This window comes from Electrona antarctica (assembly GCF_951216825.1).
Source record: "Electrona antarctica genome assembly, chromosome: 9".
Classification (NCBI taxonomy): domain Eukaryota; kingdom Metazoa; phylum Chordata; class Actinopteri; order Myctophiformes; family Myctophidae; genus Electrona; species Electrona antarctica.
The window spans coordinates 48875334-48898889 of record NC_136790.1 but is presented as its reverse complement, the minus strand read 5'-3'; the positions used below and the strand labels follow the sequence as shown (position 1 = coordinate 48898889).

General features: G+C 43.6%; 1 protein-coding gene across 1 annotated transcript in view; it reads left to right on the top strand.

Moving 5' to 3' along the window:
- Nucleotides 1-23556, top strand: part of LOC306930406 (cadherin-22-like) — a 161296-nt gene that overhangs the window by 62186 nt on the left and 75554 nt on the right. Inside the window, exon 3 of the mRNA XM_079511359.1 lies at nucleotides 5098-5392. Coding sequence (XP_079367485.1) covers nucleotides 5098-5392 — 295 coding nt within the window. The remainder of the gene's footprint in view (nucleotides 1-5097; nucleotides 5393-23556) is intronic.

Here is a 23556-nt window from a genome sequence, read left to right as displayed (position 1 = left end):
TCCCTTCCCTTCCCTTCCCTTCCCTCCTCTCCTCTCCTCTCCTCTTCTCTTCTTGTTTCTTTTCCTCGTTTCTTTTCCTATCATCAAGTAGCTTTTAGCTAATAAGACTTTCTGTCCTGTACCTTTCAATCCGGGAACCCCTTTTGGAGTTGCTATTCATGTGTACAGTATATAGCAAGTTTTTTGTCATTTTTGGATAAAGTTTTTCAGAAAACTTTGTTCAGGATTTAGAAGGCGTCTTTAGAATCTGCCTCAGGTCTAAATGGGTTAACCCATTCTGGCCGGGAACCCATTTTTGGGTTCTGTACAGTATGCACAGTATTCAAAAATGTAAAAAAAATGATGCTGCTATATAAATATTTGAAGTTTTTCAGAATTTTTTCTTGGCTTTGTAGTAGACTTTGTGTTTTGATTGCTGCTATTCAAAACATAAAATTAGCTTTCAAACACAACTCTTTCCAACTCGGAGAAAGGCCATATCTAATGCATCCAAGTTCAACTGGCCAACAGCATGCGCACCAAGGCCCGCCTCCGCTCGATCATGATTGGAGGAAGGCCCCTCCCTATCCTGATTGGATGAAGGATGGTAACCTGACTGCCAGATTGCAGCAGTATTGAGTTCACCAGTTCCCTTCTCCTGCCTGCATCTGGGCTCTCTCAAGCAGAAACGATGAACCCGGAAGCAGCGGGACAACAATCTGTTATCTCCATAATAATTTCGAGTTGTAGTCTTGTTAGGTTGTGTTTACATTTGCGCTGTGGCACAGCTTCAATATGTCATCAGTCTCGCATTGATCCCGCCTCCAGCGGCCGCATACAGCCGCATATCGCTCCGACCAGAATTGGTTCGGAGTACATCGTCTCTGCCCGAGAGAATGCAAATGTTGTCCAGCAGGGGCCAAAAACGAAACCTAAGCTTTTTTGACCCCAGGGGTGAACTGGGGACAGGGAAGAACTCCTTATATGGTCAGCACACTCTATAGCAGGGGTAGGCAACCTTAGGCACCAGTGGCAACATTGGCACAAAGGAGGGTGATCACTGGCACACTGGCAAGTGTGTGAAAGAGTATTTTTGGTTTTAAATAAACTACCGGTATTTTAAAAAATGCAGTCAAATAAATGAAGTCCCTCACATTTTGTGTGTAAATTACATCCTGCATTCTACATTCATTAAAACTGAACTCTGTTATTGCTCTGAGTCTAATGATCATTATAACAACGTGAAAGAAAATATTTAAAAAGAAGGACAAACTTTCTTCCTAATTAATAACATAAATGATTCACTCCCAGCTGGTTTGCATTGGCTTCAATTAAATGTGTTACTATAATGATGGTCATTTACATAATCGCCCTGAGACATGCTATATAATGTGAGCCAATGATATCAAATGTTGTTCAGTGGGATAACTTGCGTGTATATATATTGGAAAACATGTTATTTATGATGTAAATAATGTGTGAATATTATATCTGACCTTGGCATTCAGGCTCTGCTAAATGGTGCATTTATATAGCGCCTTTATCCAAGGCACTTTACAGAGATTGTGCATTACCATTCACATGGGTTAGGTTAACCATGCAAGGCACCAACCTGCACATCGGGAGCTGGACTTTTAATGTTTGGTTACAGCACCTTACATTTTACACAATGCTAACCTTACATTTACATGAACCACTAATGGTTCTGTTTGCTTTAAAGCTGACGTACGTCCTGGCAATGACCTTTAGTGTGTGTGTGTGTTGGAAAAAGAAAAAGAAAAAAAAAAGTTTATTTTATTTTTTCCCCGATTTTGTAGGCCTCAAGATCAGGTAGATTATAGTTATAGTCACCATGTACACAGTTTTTCAATGTACAAATATTTATTAAAAAAAAAAAAAAGTAATTTTTTTAATTTATTTTATTTTTTACATAATAGGTAGTTAAACAACTAGTCGACTAGTCGACTAGTAAACTAGGCAACTAGTCAACTAGTAAAAATGACTAGAAGTGAATGCCCTAGTGTGCGCGTGAGAAACCGCCAGCCTGAATCACTCCAGTGAGGACGGACTGACAGATGGATGGACACATCTACCCTGAGGGGAGAGAAACAGAAGCATGCATCACAACAGAATCATTAACTATGTGCGTGCGTGTGAGTGTGTGTGAGTGTGTGTGTTAGTGTGTGTGAGTGTGTGTGCGCTACACAATTATTCAATGTAGTATTTTTGTTTATGTGGGCGGTTGGGTATGTTTAATGGAATTAATGTGATTTAAATAGACATGAAAGTAAATTCATGTTTTTATATTGAGAATCAAAGACAGTGAGCCAGAAAACTACAGTACGTAAACAGTGATACATCTCCAGTCACACTTTCATTGGATAACTTTCTCTCCCTCTCGCTGTCTCTCTGTCTATGTCTCTCTCTCTCTCTCTCTCTCAAGCTTATTTTATTATCACTGAAATATTAATGGCGCCAAAAGTGTATACCGGTACTTTCTCTGTTCATTTATTTGACTTCGGAATGAAGAGAAAAGGCAAAGAAAGGCCAATAAGAAAAGGTTGGGGCAAAAGGTTGAGCGAAGCAATATGGAGGCACGTGCTTGCATTATTCTGCGGTTTTACGACAAATACTTAATGAAAACCCCTGTGAGGGTGAAAGAAGCCTGTATTTAATTAAGCCTTTATAAAGTATTAACCAGGGAGGCTGGGTGATCTCTACCATACCTCTCTACTTCCCCACTTCCCCCCTCTCCTCTCCCTGGGCCTGTTCGGTAGATTGAAACACGGTTATACTGCAGAGAGGGCTCGGAATTATAATTTCTGGTAGAAGGCAACTCATCATCATTTTTCGTCCGCGGTCGAGATCATGGATTTCACAATGCCACGCCAGACTTCCCGGTCCTTCATTACCATCCCCAGTATCTGCTTACTGATGCATGTGTCCCTAGCGATGACATCAGGGTACGACAGTTTTCTACCTCTGGTCTGCTCTGACTCCAGAGAAGAAGGGAAGATATAACCTCATTGCAAACTGTGTTCTTCTGAATTGGACTAGTGAAGAAACACGGGGCAGGTTGCCGTATATTAGATCAGTCGATGGGTGGCTTTTCCAAGACAGATTTTGCGCTCCCATTAGAAGACGGGTGTAAGTGCCATCCAACCTAAACGGAGAGAGTGAGAGGTGTGTGTGTGTGTGTGTGTGTGTGTGTGTGTGTGTGTGTGTGTGTGTGTGTGTGTGTGTGTGTGTGTGTGTGTGTGTGCGTGTGCGTGTGCGTGCGCGTGAGAGAGAGAGAGAGAGAGGGGGGGATTGGGAATAAAGATAAATGAGAGTGAAAGATGAACAGAGGAGTGAATGTGTGTGAGAGAAGATAGAATATGAGAGAGAGAGAGAGAGAGAGAGAGAGAGAGAGAGAGAGAGAGAGAGAGAGAGGGAGAGAGTATTCATGAGGGACATGGAGAGAGAGCCTGCAGACCCCATGGTCTTTGTAAAGACCCAAAGGGGAGGTTGGGACTCTCGTTCGTCGCAGCTTCCAGAATGTCTTCTAATCACATTAGGGGAGAAGATCTGATTTATATGAGCTCTTTAAGTTTACTTTTCAACCTCGGCAGCTACACTACACTTCCCCACCTTTAACAATCTCTGAAATGACTTTGATCTCCTAATTGTCTCCACCAGGCCGAAGGCATGGGGAGAGAGTATGTTTTGCACTCCGTCCGTCCGTCCGTGTGTCCGTCCGTCCGTCCGTGTTAATCAGCTAATCTCCGGCACCGTTAACCCGGTCGATGCCAAATTTGGCACACACACTCCCTGGATGCCAACGATGAACCTCTGCCCCAAAATGTTCAGAACGGCCTGTTATAGCGCCACCAGGAGGCCGCTTTATGCAAAACAAGTTTTTGGACAGTACACCTACAGATTTTGTCCAAAAATCACGCAAATTGGTACACAGTCTCTCTAGAGCCATTCAACGAAATGGGTCTTTCAGATTTCTCAGACTCCATCCTGATTGGCTAAGATTGGCTTCCAAAGTTCGCAGGAGTGCTCAGTTTCAAACAAAATGCTGCAAATCATGAACACATCGTGTGATTTCCGTGAAATTGTGCACGCACATTCCCACTAGGCCGAGGAAGAAATGCCACGTGAACATTTTCAACTCAGCCTCATGGTGGCGCTATAACTGGCCGAAAAGTGTTTTTACCTCCAACTGCACGGATTTGTGGATAACTTTGTATGTCAACTCCCTAGAGGCCAAGGAAAAACCTTTGCCTGGAATTTTTCACATCTGCTCTTTATAGCGCCACCAGGAGGCCGACATATGTAAAGCACATTTTCTAATATTACTCCTTCAGATGTTCAGAAAATTTCACGCAAATCAGTACACATGCTCTCTATAGTCATGTGATTCATAATCCACCTTCATTGTCTACGATTGGCTTCTAAACTTTTCAAGAGTAGCCACAACTACTCAACGCAGCGTCCGATTGCGGTGAAACTGTGCATGCATATTCCCACTAGGCTGAGGAAGAAATTCCACTTGACAGTTTTCAAATCAGCCTCATGGTGGCGCTACAACAGGCCAAGCATCACACACACTCCTATCCTCCTGGTGGAGACCTGTGCCCAGAAGGGCACTTTTTCTAGTTTGGGCATCATATCCTGTGAAGGGCATGCCGTGTGGAGACGGTGTAAATCATCATAGGAACTGCTGTCTTTTCCCCCTTTTTTTCATGGCAGTGTGATGATGGCTGGCCCAGGGGGAGTTGAGAATGGACCTTAAGCTGCATTGGCTGCTGGGAAATAGATGAGAAAATGGAGGCGGAGGAAACACGCCGTGTCGTACGCCTTGTGGTCATGTTTCAATCTCCAGATGTCATTATGTGGAAATAATCATTCACATAAAGCACTGCTATCCACAGTGGTAGTTCGTTACATTGGAGCTTCACTCCATTGATATGGGCCAGTGCTGTTAGAAATGTACAGGGATTTCAACCTTTCTAAATTAATTACTTTTAATAAGCTGATGCCAGATAATGTAATGTCATGTCATGTAATCTTTTTATTACAAAACAAACAAAGAAAAGCAAAGTTTTAAATAATATTTGCATCCATTTTCAGATCCACACGGACTCGGATGAGGGCGAGGGGAACATCAAGTACACCGTCTCCGGGGAGGGAGCGGGCACCATCTTCATCATCGACGAGCTGACGGGAGACATCCACGTCACGGAGCGGCTGGACCGCGAGGAGAAGGCCTTCTACACTCTGCGCGCGCAGGCCCGAGACCGGCTCTCTGACGACCCGCTGGAACCCGAGTCCGAGTTCGTCATCAAGGTCCAGGACATCAACGACAGCGAGCCCAAGTTCCTGGAAGGACCGTACATCGGCAGCGTGCCTGAACTATCGCCGATAGGTAAGTACGATGATTTGTCTTCATGTTTTCCTGTTTCCTTTGTCCGGGACGTGCTGAAAAGTTGTCACAGATAACCATATTAACCATATTAACCATATTAACCATATTAACCACTTAAACCCTATATTTGTTGTGGAACAACCCAGGGGTCTCTACTTGGCCTTTTACTTTTTTTCCCCTCTCTTCGGGGGAAAACAGGCAATCTACAAGTTGTCTGTTTTTGTCAAATGTTGGCCTGTTATGACCCAGAAAAGCAATGCTAGGGTTCATGTGGTTAAAAAAAAGAACACAAAATAATGGTGAAGAGAGATAGCAGATAAAATGCGACAGGGAAATCAATCTCAGATAGGAGGAGGAAGGTACAGAGAGTTACAGAGTTACAGAGTGTCTGAGCTGTTGCCTAGCTATCAAGGAACTGAGAGATGAGAGCATATCGACTGAGAGATGTACTGTACTGTACTGTACTGTACTGTACTGTACTGTACTGTACTGTACTGTACTGTACTGTACTGTACTGTACTGTACTGTACTGTACTGTACTGTACTGTACAGTTGGACAGTATTAGGGACCAAGGGGTTTCCACTGTTCTGCTCTACTCTCTGATGAGCATCGTGGCCTCGTCCTCACCCATCATTAACACATTGAGTCCCATGTGGTGGATATAAGTGGTGGTGCTTCAGGGTGCCGGGTGTTTTCAGGCTATTCCCCTATGACTCGCGTCCGGTTTCGGCTTCCGTCTTGGATGCTAATGTATTAGCGTTAATGCTACCAAGCTGAAAAGACATCCTAACATCGCCGATCTGGTCAACACCACGGACGCATTAGTTTCCGGGAAAAAAAAGCCTGCAAAGGCGCGGCCTAAAACAGAAGCTAATGGCTGTTGAGACACAAGCAATGTGGCCCTGGCAACTGTGCATAGCAACCGGAGCGGTTCAAAAAATCAAACCCAGCGAGGCAATGCTATAGAGATATCAATGCTATAGAGATATCAAACTATAAACGATGCTATAGAGATATCAAACTATAAACAATGCTATAGCGATATCAAACGCCTTAAGACGAGCCTGCTCGTCATCTGTACCCAGCGCCATTAACGTGTTAAGAGATATATGGATAAGAGCAAAGTGACACACGAGGAAGAGCAGAATGTAATGCTGAGTGCACTCTGAATGAGGAGAAACCGTTCACACAGTGCAAATGTCATGTTTTCACTCTTGCAGACAAAAGCCTTTCATCTAGATAATTATATGCTGTGAACTAGAGTAGCAGATCTTATCTTGGTGAAAATGCACAATATGTGGAAAGAAAAGCAGGTAAGAAAGATTGTGAGTGAGGTTCTGGGGTTGTGGCGAGGGTCATTAGCATCTCGTTAGAGATCTCAATCCTCAGTCGAGAGGACGCAGACTGCAATTTTCTTCTGGGAGGGTTGTCAAACGATAGCACAGTCTTGCAAAAGCAAACCTTATAGGCATAAAATGTAAGAATGCTATTATGTGCTATTACAGTATTAGTACAGCGGATTACCAAAAAATTGTGCACTTTTTCAAAAAAGCATGAAACTTTTACCATAGTTAGATGATACCATGAGGTGTATTTTCAGATGTGGAGTCAAGTCAGATTTGACCCCTGAGGCCCGGTAGAGCATAATATGTGACCAATACCCATAACATCCTATATAAGGCAAAAAAGTCCAAATTTCATCATTCTTTAAGTAGCATGTGACATATGAAACTAGGGTGATTTCATGATGCTGAATCCATTCCAAGCATTAGTTTTGCAAAAAAACACTCATTGGGCTAAAAACGGCCAATGCCGTCATCACAAATTGATGATGCCAGCACATTTGGGCAAGTGGGCATGGCCGTTTTAAGCCAAAATGAATGGATTCAGAATCATGCAAACACCCTAGTTTCATATGTCACATGCTACTTAAAGAATGATGAAATTTGGACTTTTTTGCCTTATATAGGATGTTATGGGTATTGGTCACATATTATGCTCTACCGGGCCTCAGGGGTCAAATCTGACTTGACTCCACATCTGAAAATACACCTCATGATATCATCTAACTATGGTAGAAGTTTCATGCTTTTTTGAAAAAGTGCACAATACCTCTTGTATTGGGGTATAAGCCGCTGTACTATATGTGCTATTGTGTGCGTGCATAGAAGCATGCATGGGACAATACTGTCAGTGCAGGTGCGTGCGTGCGTGCGTGCGTGCGTGCGTGCGTGCGTGCGACACCCAAATGCAAGACTAAATGGAATGGCTCTTTGCTGCCTGATTAGAATTAATTCCTGCTTCTTCAGCATGATCCAGACCATGAGCGTTTCTGCCTACACTGCTTTCTTAAAAAGACGAGCGGGTGATAAAAATAAATAATAATAATAAATAAATAAAATACATAATAAATATAATAACAGACTAAGCAAATTGAAAGAACACAAGCCGAAGATGAAACAAAACCGGCAAAAGCTTTAACTTATCTTATCCACAAAGAGGAGAGGGAGAGTAAAACACAGTGATAGGGAGTCGGGACCAGGGTTTGTTGAAGTTAGTGAATGTTCATTAACTAATGCTAATACACATCACCCTTCAGCACCTCCCCCTGTTCAAACCACTTCCACTTCACAGCCTGCAACCACTCCTAGACAGCTATGTGTGCCCCTGGTTCTGTCCCTGGGTCATGTTTAAAACATAGAACTGGAGCAACTGACCTAATGGGATAAGAGTGTGTGTGTGTGTGTGTGTGTGTGTGTGTGTGTGTGTGTGTGTGTGTGTGTGTGTGTGTGTGTGTGTGTGTGTGTGTGTGTGTGTGTGTGTGTGTGTGTGTGTGTGTGTGTGTGTGTGTGTGTGTGTGTGTGTGTGTGTGTGTGTGTGTGCGCGCATTGATTGGCTATCGTCGGACGATGTCGTCCAAAGATAAAATATTTTCCTGTTTTTGAACGACGTTCCTCCGCCCACTTTTCGACTATCACCTCTTCGCTTGCTATCGCCAGTAGTTGCCGCGTCCCATAGACAAATAATGCACTTCCGGAAAATACACCAGGCTGTAAAAAACATCTGCCGGCTTCCACGTGTTTATTGGCACGTGCGTTAAGGCTACTTTAAACCATGCTAATCAGTGTTGCGGTGTGTGTGCGTAGAGCTGGACGGGCTGACATACGCTAGACATCACTCACCTTCTGTTTGTAACTGTTTCACGTTGCCCACCTGCTGTTTGTAGCTGTTTCACGTTGCCCACCTGCTGTTTGTAGCCGTTTCACGTTGCCCACCCGCTTGCCTGTCAGCTGCAGGACTGATGGCACCAACAGGTGGGCACACACCTCAATACATGAGCGAGCGTCATTAGCAGGAGTTCCAAAATATAGACAGGCTTTATGTGCAGCTCTGCAGTGTCTGCAGTGAGGAGGATGCAGGGGAAACGAATGCCCAGTTGGGAATTACACAAAATAGTCTGAATAATGTGGAAGAAAAAAATCACACCCGTGTGAAGTGAGTGGTGCAACTCCGTGTGGGGGTCCCCGGAAGGTCCTGACCCACAGTAACGCGCCCAGAGGGGCGGCCCGGTTCCAGCGAGCCGTCCAGCGTCCGAAATGGTTGAGAAATGACAGAGTTACTGTGTTGGGTTTGTCGTGCTTGAACACAGCCAGCCAGGGACCAAGGGACAGACCCAGGGACACACATAGCTGTCTAGGAGTGGTTGCACCACTCAAAAGTCACACTCGTGTGAAGTGAGGGGCGCTCTTATCATCTTCGCCGACCTCCTCCACATGGCCTAGTTCTTTCACGTCTGGGGTAAGTGTGGGGCATTACACCACACTATACCACTTATCGGTCATGTTATACCGACGCAAATAATAACGAGAATTATATACATAGCCGGTTAGCCGATTTGCTCAGACACATCTGACGTGAATTCGCCTTTCATTGTCAATGGCAAATGTGACACGAGTTATGACAAAAAGCTGTTTATGAGTGGCTAGCGCCCCTCAAAAAAATGTTGACTTGAAATCACTATCTTCACAAAGTTCACACGCAGTAATATTAAACAGTATTGTAAGAAAGAATATAATAGATGTTTATTGTCATTGCAATGTGTATAACGAAATTAAAAGTGCCAACCGATCAGTGCATCAAATCACTAAAAGCTAAAAATCTATAAAACTAGTACAACAAATGCACACACACAACGGTACTTCCTGTTATTGCACAAGCCCATATTGCACTTAAATAATTTATAGCAGCAAAATATCCTGTTTGTTGAGTGGTGTAAACCACTCCTACAACTGGCTTTTGTGTGCAGAAAAAAATGAGCATGGTTGCTATGTTCAAAATAATTTCTGACGTAATTAAATCACACCCGGGTGAACTGGATGACCGTAGCAACCATGCTCATTTTTTCTGCAAAAAAAAAGCCAGTTGTGAAATCACATCCGGGTGTGATTTCATTACGTCAGATCAGAGCTGATCAGGCTATATAATACCTTACCTTATATAATACCTCACATCGGACAAAAACTCCAGCTGAATCAACTTCCTTACACCACTCAGTTCACACGGGTGTGATTTTTTGACTATTGTGTGCCTATTTATTTGTTGTCACCGTTGGGCTGTTTAGTAATGTCTACTAATAACGTCTTTGCAGGAGGTAATGACGAATCCATCGTCTCCTGGTGTTAAATTATACTATTCGTATATTAGTGCAACTGGTCTGAATTCTATCTGACACTTGAACAAGCATTGATCTAATTGCCTTTGTAGTGGTGCCATCGCACCTGTTGGGCCAATCAATTCCATGGAGTTAAGGATAATGATTGTGTGCAACCTAATCGGACAAATGTGAGAACCATTGATGTGAAGCGAGGCTTTAGACTTGCAGCAGGTTGCAAGCATTATAGCCACACTAGAGCTATGCTCACTTTGCTGTTTCATGGCCAACCGTAGAGCCCAGCGCCATGACAAACGCTCTGCCATTATAATGAGAAAGTAATCAGGAAGCTGCCTTGGGCATATTCATTTTCAGAGTAACACACACACACACACACACACACACACACACACACACACACACACACACACACACACACACACACACACACACACACACACACACACACACACACACACACACACAGTTGAGCTGTCACTCACCTGTCTCCTCAGGACAATAAACTCTACGGCGGCTCCGCCTTCATCGTCTAGACTCCAACTGTCTCTCTGCCCACTGAGAGAGAGACAGGTAGAGAGACAGAGAGAGACAGGTAGAGAGACAGAGAGAGAGAGACAGGTAGAGAGACATAGAGACACAGAGAGAGAGAGAGAGAGAGAGAGAGAGAGAGAGAGAGAGAGAGAGAGAGAGAGAGACAGAGGACCTCATTCACAACGACGTTTACGCTCATATTGTGAGCGGACTGATAGTATCAGTACAGTACAGTATCGGTACTTGACTGACAGTCAAGTTGGTTGAAATAAAGAGGACCGTATTTAAAAACTGGGATGTGCATAATCGTTTCCCTTCTTTACATATGAAATAGCTATAGGCCTTTACTGTCCAGAACACATTCATTCCCCAGGCATGATTCAGATATTAATCAGAGCTGCATTAATCAATGCAGCTCTGATATCTATTTTACCTCTGCTGGCGAGTGTGTTCAATAGAAATGGCTCTTTATAGGTATTTGCCAAGTAGGCCTATAGGCTATAGCTTTGAGCTTGAACTTAACCCATTTTGGGCGGGAACCCCTTTTGGTGTTTTAACTATTGAAAAATAGCAGATCTACAAGCTGCATAGTGCGGCACTGAGTGCCGCGCTATGAACTTGTAGGTCTGCTATTTTTGAAAAATCGTAAAAATGTGCCTCAAATCTTTGAATATATATTATTACAGACTTACAGAGTAAACATTTTAACTCAAATCTTTGCTTCTGGGAGGTCCCTGGAAGAACATATTTTCAGATGGGGGGGGGGGGGGGGGGGGCGGAGGCATATTACATATATTTTTTGGGGTTCTTGACATGAAATATTGAGAACCACTGATATAAAGGCAGTATAGAGACCAGGATTACCGTTTTGTAATGGATGTTCCTTTTTGTACAGGTTTAATGTTTGTCTTGTCTAGACAAACATTAAAAACGCCATTGACAATGGACAGAGTTTAATGTTTGTTTTGTCTGTCACTGAGCAAATCGGCAAAATGCATGTCAGAGGAAAACGTTGGCCAATAAGGGACCATGATTCTTATAAAATGCTATTTTGTGATGTTAAATTGATGTCATATGTGATGTTGGTAAAGTGCCCCTCACTTCACACGGGTGTGATTTTTGACCCTAGGGGACACGGGGAGAACAAGCATGCAAACTCCACACAGAAAGGTCCTCTCGCCCAACCCCACCTAGGGTACGGGCTTAACCCAAAAGGAAAATCAGCATCTCCATAACAAAGCTTGTCAACATACAGAAGCACAAAGTGCTCTAAAATATCTTAGATGGCTGTGTGAAGTTTTCAATGTCAGTGGACCAACACCATGCAGATAACATGGAACCAAATCATCACTGTGTTTTATCAATAGTAGAGTCAACACAACTATCTATTAGGATATTGTACAGCACTGTGTGCTTCCGTACATATGTTCTGAAAACTACTAGTAACTGGTGTACTGACCATGGTATTACTGTGCTTAACTGACCAGCCAACTGGCCTGACCTGAACCCCACAGAGAATCTAGGTTGTATTGTCAAGAGGAAGGTGTGAGACATAAGACTGAACAATACAAATTAATTTACGGCTGTTATCAAAGCAAACCTGGGCTTCCATAACACCTCAACAGTGCCACAGGCTTATCACCTCCATGCCACGCCCCATTGATGAAATTATTTGTTCAAAAGTAGCCCAGAAGTATTGAGTGCATATTAACTTACTTTTCAGACTGTGGTATACTGGTCAGTACAGCAGTATCAGACTGGTTGTACTAGTGGTCAGTACAACAGTATCAGACTGTGGTTGTAGTGGTCAGTACAACAGTATCAGACCGTGGTTGTACTGCTCAGTACAACAGTATCAGACTGTGGTTGTACTGCTCAGTACAACAGTATCAGACTGTGGTTGTACTGGTCAGTACAACAGTATCAGACTGGTTGTACCGGTCAGTACAACAGTATCAGACTGTGGTTGTACCGGTCAGTACAACAGTATCAGACTGTGGTTGTACCGGTCAGTACAACAGTATCAGACTGTGGTTGTACCGGTCAGTACAACAGTATCAGACTGTGGTTGTACCGGTCAATACAACAGTATCAGACTGTGGTTGTACTGATCAGTACAACAGTATCAGACTGGTTGTACTGGTCAGTACAACAGTATCAGACTGTGGTTGTACCGGTCAGTACAACAGTATCAGACTGTGGTTGAACCGGTCAGTACAACAGTATCAGACTGTGGTTGTACCGGTCAGTACAACAGTATCAGACTGTGGTTGTACCGGTCAGTACAACAGTATCAGACTGTGGTTGTACTGGTCAGTACAACAGTATCAGACTGTGGTTGTACTGGTCAGTACAACAGTATCAGACTGTGGTTGTACCGGTCAGTACAACAGTATCAGACTGTTGTTGTACCGGTCAGTACAACAGTATCAGACTGTGGTTGTACCGGTCAGTACAACAGTATCAGACTGTGGTTAGGTCAGGAAAGGGTCAATACTTACGGTGTGTGTCCGTGGTGCAACAGCGCCTGCTTGTGGTGAGACGGTGGAACAAACGCCTGGTCAGACGCCGGTGAACCAGTAGCTCATGGAATAAAGCAAAATAAAATCTCAAGACTGAAAATGTAACGATGATGATTCTAAACATTATAGAGCACCGAAGCCCTGACGTCACTGTCAGTAGAGGGCGTCAGTCCACAGGTTCATGTACTTTTTATTTGTATTGTAATCTCCATAGGGGGATTTTAGATCGCCTCATATAAGAACTGTGTTTGAAAAATAAACCGATCACCCCGGCCTTTTCACTCATATGGATATGAAGCATCGACTGAAGGTGGAAATGCCCGTCGCACAACAGAAATTGAATGTCAATTACGTTTATTTTTATTTTATTGATATTTAATGTTTCGTGGTTAGTACGAGTCGAGTCACCACCAGCTGAGCTTACGTCAACGAGGAATCTCAGGAACGCAATGTGTAGACAGCTGGGAGTGACGTATATTAGCAGCGACATTGCCTTCATATGTAGTTTCAAGGCTTTTGCGGCCACATTAATTCCATTTTCTCCAGAAACTGGCTGTATCAAATATGAATGGACATCATTAACGACGCACAGCCACTCCCCTGACAGAAAGGCCGGGGTGGTCGGTTTATTTTTCAAACACAGTTCTTATATGAAGCGACCTAAAATCGCCCTATGGAGATTTCAATGCAAATAAAAAAATTCATGAACCTGTGTGTTGGCGCCCTCTACTGAAAGTGACGTCAGACTTCGGTGCTCTATCTCTTCTGACTTCAGCCAACCAGCTGGAGAAATCACAGATCTGACAGTGATTCTCTGGCAAATACAGACATTATAAATAAATATATAAAGACATTATATTTGAACACACGTAAGACAAGCGCGTACCTTGACATGAACACAGATAATTCACACGTTTATCGATAGACCAAGTGTAGCTGTATGGAATGGAGTAAAAGTAGTTAACCCATTTTGACCTGAGATCAGATTCTAAAAATGTCTTCTACATCCCGACAGTTTTCTGAATAAGCTATGTTTCTATGTCAGTGGTTCTTCAATTTTTTTAAAATAGCTAAAGCATAACACTCCAAGGAACAGCAATGTCCCTATGGGAACAGTGTTGTTTTTGGCAGCAAAATTTGAAGTCTTTTGAATAGTTTTCATTTAGTTTTAGTCACATTTTAGTCACCTGGAATGTGTTAGTCTAGTTTTAGTCGACTAAATGTCATAAGATTTTAGTCGAATAATCTACAGGTGATTTAGTTGACTAAAATGACTAATGACTGGTTTTACACTTGCTGAAAATAGCCGATCTACAAGCTCACAACGCATGGCGCTGCGACGCGTTGTGAGCTTGTAGATCTGCTATTTTCAGCATGCAACCAAGTGTAAAATGACTTATACTGGATCTCTGAGTCTTGTCCACTAGTCCCTTCCTGACATTTTAGTCTAATTTTTATTTGTTGACGAAACTTTCAGTATATTTAGTCTTAGTTTTAGTCATCATAGCTTCGTTTTCATTTAGTTTTCGTCAGTGGAAAAAGGTAGTCGACGAACATTTTTCGTCATACTTTTAGTAGGGGGGGGGGGGGGGGGCTAGCAACCGTGCATAGCAACAAAAAATGAAACAGAGGGAGGCGATCTTATAGCGATATCAAACACCCAAAGACGATCCCAGTCGTCATTAGCGCCGTGCGTAATTAATGTATACGACGAGTATACCTGTGCTTAGGATCCAATGTGTTAAGCGAAGGCTGCCCATGTATGGTCTATGATGTCAGTCATCTACGACACACCAACTTGGCCTACATGTGACATCATATCTACGTCACACGTATGCCCGCTAACCTATATAAGTGCTGACCCACACAGTAGGACTGCATTCCTTCAAGTCATTCATTCAAGGTGTTCAGGACTGCATTCTTTTACAGGGAGAAACCTATAAACTACTGTGTGAAATGCTTCGTTGGATGGTGCACCTAAAGGGGCTTCCAGAGACACAGTATGATGCTGCTGTAGCAGTGGACCACAAAGTGTACTGCTTTAGAGGAGACTTTATAGAGTCCGAGCGTCGGACTGAAGTGCATGTCTTCAACACATTGTCTTTATGTTGGATCAAGTTGCCCCCAGAGACACCTGGAAGAGGACAACGCCCCCTTGAGGTTCACCCCATGAACACCAGCCGCACAGCTGTGCTGATCGACCCTTTCATCTACATCTGGGGGGGAGTTACTGACACAGGGAACTACAGCAAGGTGCTTTATGCATTTGATGTCGACGACCACAGAATGCTCACACCCAAGGTTTCTGGGACTGTTCCAAAGGGGAGGTTTGGCCACTCAGCCTGTGTTGTTGGGAAGGTCATGTTTATCCATGGAGGATGGACTGGGAATAACACTAATGACATCTACAAGTTGGACACCACCACGATGGTCTGGACTTTAATTAATACCAGAGGAACTCCTCCACCTGCTTCAACATGGCACTCTGCGACCATCATCGGGCCAAAGATGTTTGTATTTGGGGGCATTAGGACAATGGTCAACTACAACACCATCAGAGTGTTTGACACAGAGACCAACCAATGGATGAACACTCCTTCTGCACAGCCTCTTCCAGAAGGACGCTACGGTCATTCAGCCTTTTCCTACAATGGAGAGCTGTACATATTTGGTGGCAGGAACAATAACCAGGACTTAAATGATCTGTGGAAATTCAGTCCAGCGACGTTCACCCGGAAGAAGGTTGAGTCCAAAGGGAATGTTCCATGTTTAATAACTCATTACACAACATGGAGTCACATGGTATTCTGTTGCATGGTGGGAGATCGTATCATCCTCTTTGGAGGACAAAGATACAACACAGTCAATGATGACCTGTATGTCTTAGACTTGAGTCCTAGTCTGAAGACCTTATGCAAGCTGGCAGTTATTCAGTACGGTCTGGATCAGTCTGAACTCCCACACAACATCAGGTGGGAACTGGCAGCCATGACAACCAACAGGAAAAGACAGGTCACTAAAGAAAAAGAGGGGGGAGAGCTAAAAAAGGAAAGAAAAGGACAGCATTCAACAAATTCTTGCCATATACTGTAAAAATATATAGAAAAAGAGAGGCCCATTGGTTTTTACACCTGCGCTGTTGTGCCAGAAACAGAGAGAGAGAGTGTTGCCCTGTTGCCTGCTAATTACAGAGAGAGAGAGAGAGAGAGAGAGAGAGAGAGAGAGAGAGACAGGGGGAGAGGGGAGTTGCACCACTCAGTTCACACAGGTGTGATTTTTCTTCTTAAAATTGCTAAATACAACGCATAAGTACTTAGTATTGATACAATTGATCATTTGCATTGCAAAATGATACGATACAAAGTGAAACGGTGTGATATGTTGCTGTTTACGTTTCACTACAATTTGATTCTTGAAATTAAAATGTATTTTGTTTCCTATACTGTGATCGTTAACACCCCTACATATTAGCACTAATCCAGAACCTGACTTTTGGGGGACAAAAACAGGACAGGACACCTGCCAGCGGATTCACCCGTTATCACTGTATTAAATAGACAAAATCAACCGTTATCAGGACGTTGGAATACGGCCAATATGGCCATACTGGCATACTAGACATTGTGGTGTTTGGCTGAACGTTGTCGGCGCATGGAAACTAGGGGCTACTAATATATACTATTCTCTGCCTCGGACGGCGCTGAGTCGGGTCTGGTGGCCGTCGCACCGCTCGGCACGGCGACTCGCTCGGCGGTGCCTCACGTGGCTCAAGGCCACCTGACACGGCGCGCCTCCGTCATTGACATCAGTGACACAAAAATACCATTATCACCCGTCACAATAGCTGATAATGACATACTGAAACAGTGAGTATGTGGAAAATGTCCATACTGGGCCCATTGCATGGTCCTGATGACGGTTGATAACGCATATTCTATGCACTGAAACAGTCGAATGGGGTGCAGCACCTGCTTGATAGTTTGTTGGGGCGGCGGTGGGTCAGGGGTAGAGTGGCCGGATGGTAACCGCCAGTTCGAACCCGGGCTCCCCCAGAGTTAGTGTCGAAGTGTCCTTGAGCAAGACTCTGAACCCCTAATTGCTCCTGATGTGCTGGTTGGTGCCTTGCATGGTTTCCTCCGCCATCGGTGTATAAATGTGTGTGTGAATGGGTGAATGTAATGCACAATCTATGTAAGGGTGTGTGTGTGTGTGTGTGTGTGTGCTGCGCTGCAGCTCACCGCCTCTTGGCTGCAGCTCACCGCTCCAAGAGATGAGTCAAATGCGGAGAACAAATTTCACTGCGGTAACGTGTGTGACACACGCACTGTGTGTGTGTGTGTGTGTGTGTGTGTGTGTGTGTGTGTGTGTGTGTGTGTGTACCTGAGGGGGTCTTCATCAGGAGGAGGGGCAGTGGGACCCTCCCAGCAGGGCTCCAGCGGAGCAGACCAGTAGGTGCTGGGGGGGGGGCTTTAGAGGAGGAGGAGGGGCCGAACATGGGTCTGGACAACACACACACACACACACACACACACACACACACACACACACACACACACACACACACACACACACACACACACACAGAGACTGCATGGGCAGTGGCAGTGGCCAGGCCTGTCTGTCTGTTTGACTAAAAAATAAATAAATTTAAAATTGTTTACATATCATTCAAAAGCTGTTTTTGTTTAGCCTTGGTTAACTCAATGATGAGGACAGGCAAAGTGAACTGTCAATAAATGAATGATGAATAGGGAAGAGGCTTGAGTGGTGTATAGTAACTAAGTACATTTAAGTACCGTACTTTACTTGAGTATTTTCAATTTCCAATACTTTTACTTCTACTCCAAATATTGTACTTGTACTATTACTTCAGTGATAACATTTTGGACAATTGCTAATTGGACAGAGAGATCCATATCTCTCTCTTCTTCTTCTTCTTCTTCTTCTTCTTCTTCTTCTTCTTCTTCTTCTTCTTCTGTTTGTTTTACCGTGGTTTGCATGCAGCTGTTCGGTTCATTGCCGCCATGCATATCTCTCTCAAATGAAGTGTTGCAGGCTGTACTGTACATATAGACCTCTTTGATAAATGGTTTCTCACTTTAAAACTGTGGGGGTCATCATGTTTCTCGTTATGGTTCGCCAACCTCTTTATTTTCCAAAAGTGGATGTCACCGTACTGTAAATCACCTGCCATGTTAAAAGCTGTGTCCATTTGCTGATGGAGAGGCACAGGTCTGTCCATTTAGGATGAGGAGGCTTTTACTTTTCAAATTCCTCTAATGTAGTGAAGCCCTGACGACGCCCTGTGGCCCACTGAATGGTTGAATAGTATTCATGGAGTCCACTTAGACCTGTGCAGTTTGTAAAGGCCAAACGTAGTAGGAGGTGGAACAGCTAAAAGGCCTGGGGGTGGGGCTGTGTGGTTGGATAAATGCTTGCCGTGAGGCTCGGGATGTGAGAACATGATTTACCTTTAAAAGTAGTACACAGAAGATGAGAAAACACTGTACTACCTGAAGAAGCACTGCATTATATATGTCACTTTGCTTTCGTTGTGATGGCTAGAAACTTTTTTAGGTCAGTGTGTGTGTGTGTGTGTGTGTGTGTGTGTGTGTGTTTATTTATAGCAATGCAATGTACTGTATGTACAAATCTATAAAGCAACTTCTGACCGCTGCCTGAGGTGTGAAACTAGCATTGGGGATTTTTTTCTTTTTTCTTCTTTCTACTTTTGCAATGCCTAAGGCCCGGGCTACACTGGGGACAGCATTGACGCTGCCCCTATAAACCCCTATAAACAATTACAAGGATATGCATCATCATATCATATGGGGGATGATGGCAAACCTTTCCAAGAAACCTGGTAGGTCCGGTCGGTTAGGTAGGAGGAGAACCACTTAAGTGCCGTCCCACCAATGCCTAGATCAGCTAGGGTGTCTAGGAGCAGCTGGTGGTTCACTGTGTCAAATGCTGCTGTGTCAAAGGTGTAGGCAGTTTTACAATATCATTGTAAAACTGCCTACACTAAGTGCTCCCAAATGAAACAAATATGGAGAACGCTATACAATGAAAAATCAAGGTTATTGTAATTGACTGAAAGTCAGAATGACATGTAGAATATGTATAGGAAGCAGGGCTCCAGACTAACTTTTTCACAGGTAGCACTGGTGCCACCTACCTTTTCATTTGGTAGCGCCACCACAAATTAGGTAGCACCATTTTTTTTTCTTTGTATAGCGTGGTATTAATACATGATCTTATCATGCCCCCACATCGGGCGCCATTTATTTATGTAGTGGTTTCCACCATTAAAGGTTTGAATCATAAAACCCCCTACAAAGGTCACTGTGTAAAAAACAGCAACCTAGCTGGTTATACTTCAAAACACTGTAGATGGTTTCAACCCACCACAAAGTCACTCAGTCAATAAAGGCAATATTTATATTCCACACACAGAAAGTCAGTTTAAGGTTTTGTGTTGAAAATTAAATGCAGTCCAAACCTTTTGGATTAATAAAGTGACAATTTGTACAATATCTCCATTACCATTATCCAAATTAATTCCTTATTATAATATTTCTACATTTTGGGAAAAATCTTTTGCAATATGAAATGCCACCAAATTCTTAATCCTTTTCCTTGTATTTATGGGCCAACTTGTGAAAGCTGCATGCTTTTATTGTGAAGGCAAAAGTTTCTGAATGCTCTCAGAGCCTGCATATCTCCGCGTGCTGAAAATAGCTGATCTACAAGCTCACAACGCGTTGCGTCCGCGACGCGTTGTGAGCTTGTAGATCAGCTATTTTCAGCACGGAACACGAAGAATAAATCAGGCATCAGTGCTCTTCACTCACTGGGAGGGAGATTAATGTATTTTGTTGGCCGATCAGCATGTATGGACGTATGGTATGGACACATAGGCTACCTCCTCGATGCAAACATAACAAGCTTTGGAAGCTATTTTTCGTGGCACATGTTTAATCAAACAACACGTTTACTAAGTTTCACTCAGTGTTTGGGTCGGGAGTCGGCTGGGTAGATCATGACTGATCATCATGCAGTTAGATATGCGCGCTGCGCGCTCCAGTGAAATTGTACAGCTGAGAAAGATTAGTTAATTTGTGTCGGATAAGCTGCGTTCAGACCTGAATATATATTTGCCTCGGTTCGTCCAGTTTGTACCGCGGCAGGTCGCGCCGCGCCCGTTTGCGCAATTCTCGTCTTTGAATTGACTTTGTATGTAATCGCGCCACTCTGAACACTGGGCGTCAGGCGAACGTCCAATGTTTTCAATCAATGGAACGGGCAAGCACTGCGGGATGTTTTTTTTCTCCTCCACTCATCCTTCCAGCAAGTCGCACCTGTGCGACCTCATTCAATTTTAAGTATCACCCTTAATAAATTAAGTCGCATATGCGACCTAATAGGTCGCACGCTGGAGCCCTGATAGGAAGGAAAAAAACACTCTGCAGATGTAGCAGTAAAGGGAACGCACCGTGAAAAGCTATTCAAAGCATTGATTTTATCACATGACCCACATTTTTAAAACAGTTTTCCCTGAGAATGCTGCATCTGTAGACTTGTGCGTGATAGACTAACCCTCGTTCAGAATGTATCCTATCTTACACCACGCGCAAAATGGAACGCAGCGCAAATGTTATAACAGTTTACAACCAAGTAGTTATCATTTTAATGCCCCCATTCTCAGTAAATTACCCACAATTTAAAGCGTGCAATGTTAAGCTCACCTCTGCTTATAATCAAAACTCATCCAAATGTACAAGGCGTAACATTCAACACATTACTCATGTTAAACATTGCAGATGCAATTGCTGTGAGACTCACCATGAGAATGAGATACCAGTTAAAATGTATCTGCTGGTTGGTGTGTGTCTTTCAGCACAATGGAGGAGGAGAGATAGAGAGGTGGGGTGTTTATTTCAACAAGTACACTTTATTGCTGATAGAAAACACGTTCAAAGGAATATCCAATCGACTATGAAATCTGTTCAAGGACCTCTCATCTTTAAAGCATTTTGTGAACATATGCCCTTCTGGTGTTCTTTATCTGCCTCCATCCACACCAAGAACATTAACTATAATGATAACTATGAATATTGGAGAAGTCATCAATATACATGTTGAGGCTCCGACACAGCCAGTGGTTACAGAACGTTAGTTAATCAGTGTGGATGTTCACATCATCATCATTATAGTTCAAATTATCATTCTTGGTGTGAATGAATTGCCATGCAGTAAGCTGAGCATGTAAATATTAAAGTTAAAATGTCAAGATTTCAAAGATGTTTCTTGGACATAAATTTCAGACACACTACAGGAATTAATATTAGTGAACGCTTCTGAACTGAAATCCCTTAATATTCACAGCATAGCCGTGGTCCACCTCCTGTTTCCACCTCCTGTTTTTTGTTGAGCAGAGAGCTTGTGTTTTGTCCATCTCATATCACTTTGGACATTGTGCATCCGTTCTGGTGATGTCAGAAGATGGACACGCTTGCTCACAGTCACCTCCTCGCACGTCTGATTCACCTCCTGTTTGGTGGATACCTGCTGCTCCCATAGATGGCTTTCACCCATAGAGTATATAAAGGATAGAGACCGAACTGGAGCACTAGCCCCGCCCCCAAGCTATTCATTTCGATGGAGTTGCTCAGTGGCGTTTTGAAGCACCCGGAAGACTGCCGGAAGTACCTCCTCCGGACCTCAAATTTGAGGTCCGGGGTGACGTAGGGAAAATGGTCCTACGTGTTAAAGCCCAGCTGCACGGGGTTTCCTCGTCATGAATCCACAGGTCCGCCTGCAGTCCTTCCTCATACCACTAGGGTCCAGAGCTTCACCGTTGAATAGCCTCACTGGCCCCTTGCTTTCACCATGTGCATGAGCAGCAGCACCCATTTCCTGGTCACGTCTCCTCCAACCTGCTTAAATAGCATTGTGCAGGTGCACCTGGCTAAAGGGAATGGGAGACACTCCCATGATTCATTTAGAAACTAAACACGACCCCTTTGCACCCAGATTATATGCCATTAAACTAGCATAAGTGGAGTTGGACACGACCATTTGCACTTGCTCCATGTCTTTAGACCTTGTAGTTCACCAGGCAGTTTAACTAGGGCCATGTCTTTAGACCTTGTAGTTCACCAGACAGTTTAACTAGGGCCATGTCTTTATAAGATGATTTAAAGGAGACGGCATCATGCATGGATGGAATTTAGACAATACAAATGCAGGGTAAGTCAGGGATCAAGACGAGGAAAAAAGCCTTGGGAAATGTATCATTATCATTATATATTTATCTTTCTTTCTTTCTTTCTTTCTTTCTTTCTTTCTTTCTTTCTTTCTTTCTTTCTTTCTTTCTTTCTCCCTACCCTCCCCCCCTGCCCAGAACTCTTTTTTCCTAAACTATTACACAGAGAACTTGTTTCTCCCATTTTGCCATGTTACCCTGTGAGAAGTATTGCATCCGGAGCTCTCTCCCTCAGAGTGAAGGCACAGGATGTTGCAAATTGCTGAAGTCACCATTTGGACAGCCTGTCATACAGTACTAACCATAGGTGAGACATGTGGAGCAGTGGGATCACAGGAGAGGGGAATGTGACAAGGCAGGTGCATCATATCATACAATCAATACATGCTGCCAACCACCTCTATTTATGTGACCAGGAACATCTACCGTTATGCACTCCACAAGGGTGTCGGACATAATTGATTCTGACACAGCCGAGGTGTGTGTGTGTGTGTGTGTGTGTGTGTGTGTGTGTGTGTGTGTGTGTGTGTGCGTGTGTGTGTGTGTGTGTGTCTGTGTGTCTGTGTGTGTGTGTGTGTGCGTGTGCGTGTGTGTGTGCGCGAATCCAATAAAAGACACAAGTCAGTGGCTGATAAAGACTTAGATTTGTGCTCTCTGTAGGAGTCTATGCCTAAATCCTTGTAGAACTCCCCTAGAGAGGACCTTTGCAAGCAGGCCGTTGGCTTTTATGACATGGCAGGTTTCTCACCCTCTTCAACCTGATGTAATCCATCATTCGATGGTGTCCCACGCTGAAAGTAGCTGATCCACAAGCTCATTGACGTATAGATCTATGTTCGATGCGACACCATCTTACGATCGAGATTTAATTAAAGGACCTATAACATAAAATTCAACCTTTTCAATTTATTTTGTGTTTTTGGGGCTCCCATATGTGTTTTCTATCCCCACAAATAACCAATGTTGAACAATCAGGCTTTCATATAATATAGGTGGTTTAATGGAAATTGCTCTCAGGAACAGCTCAACTGATTTTGTCCTCATCGTGATGTCATCAATGTCACCCTACTTTGTATAATTCCTCCTCTTCTACAGTCTGCAGTTCCAAATTTGCATTTCCACTTTGTTTACAATGTCCACCATTGTTGATTTTCCAAGCTGGCATGGAAT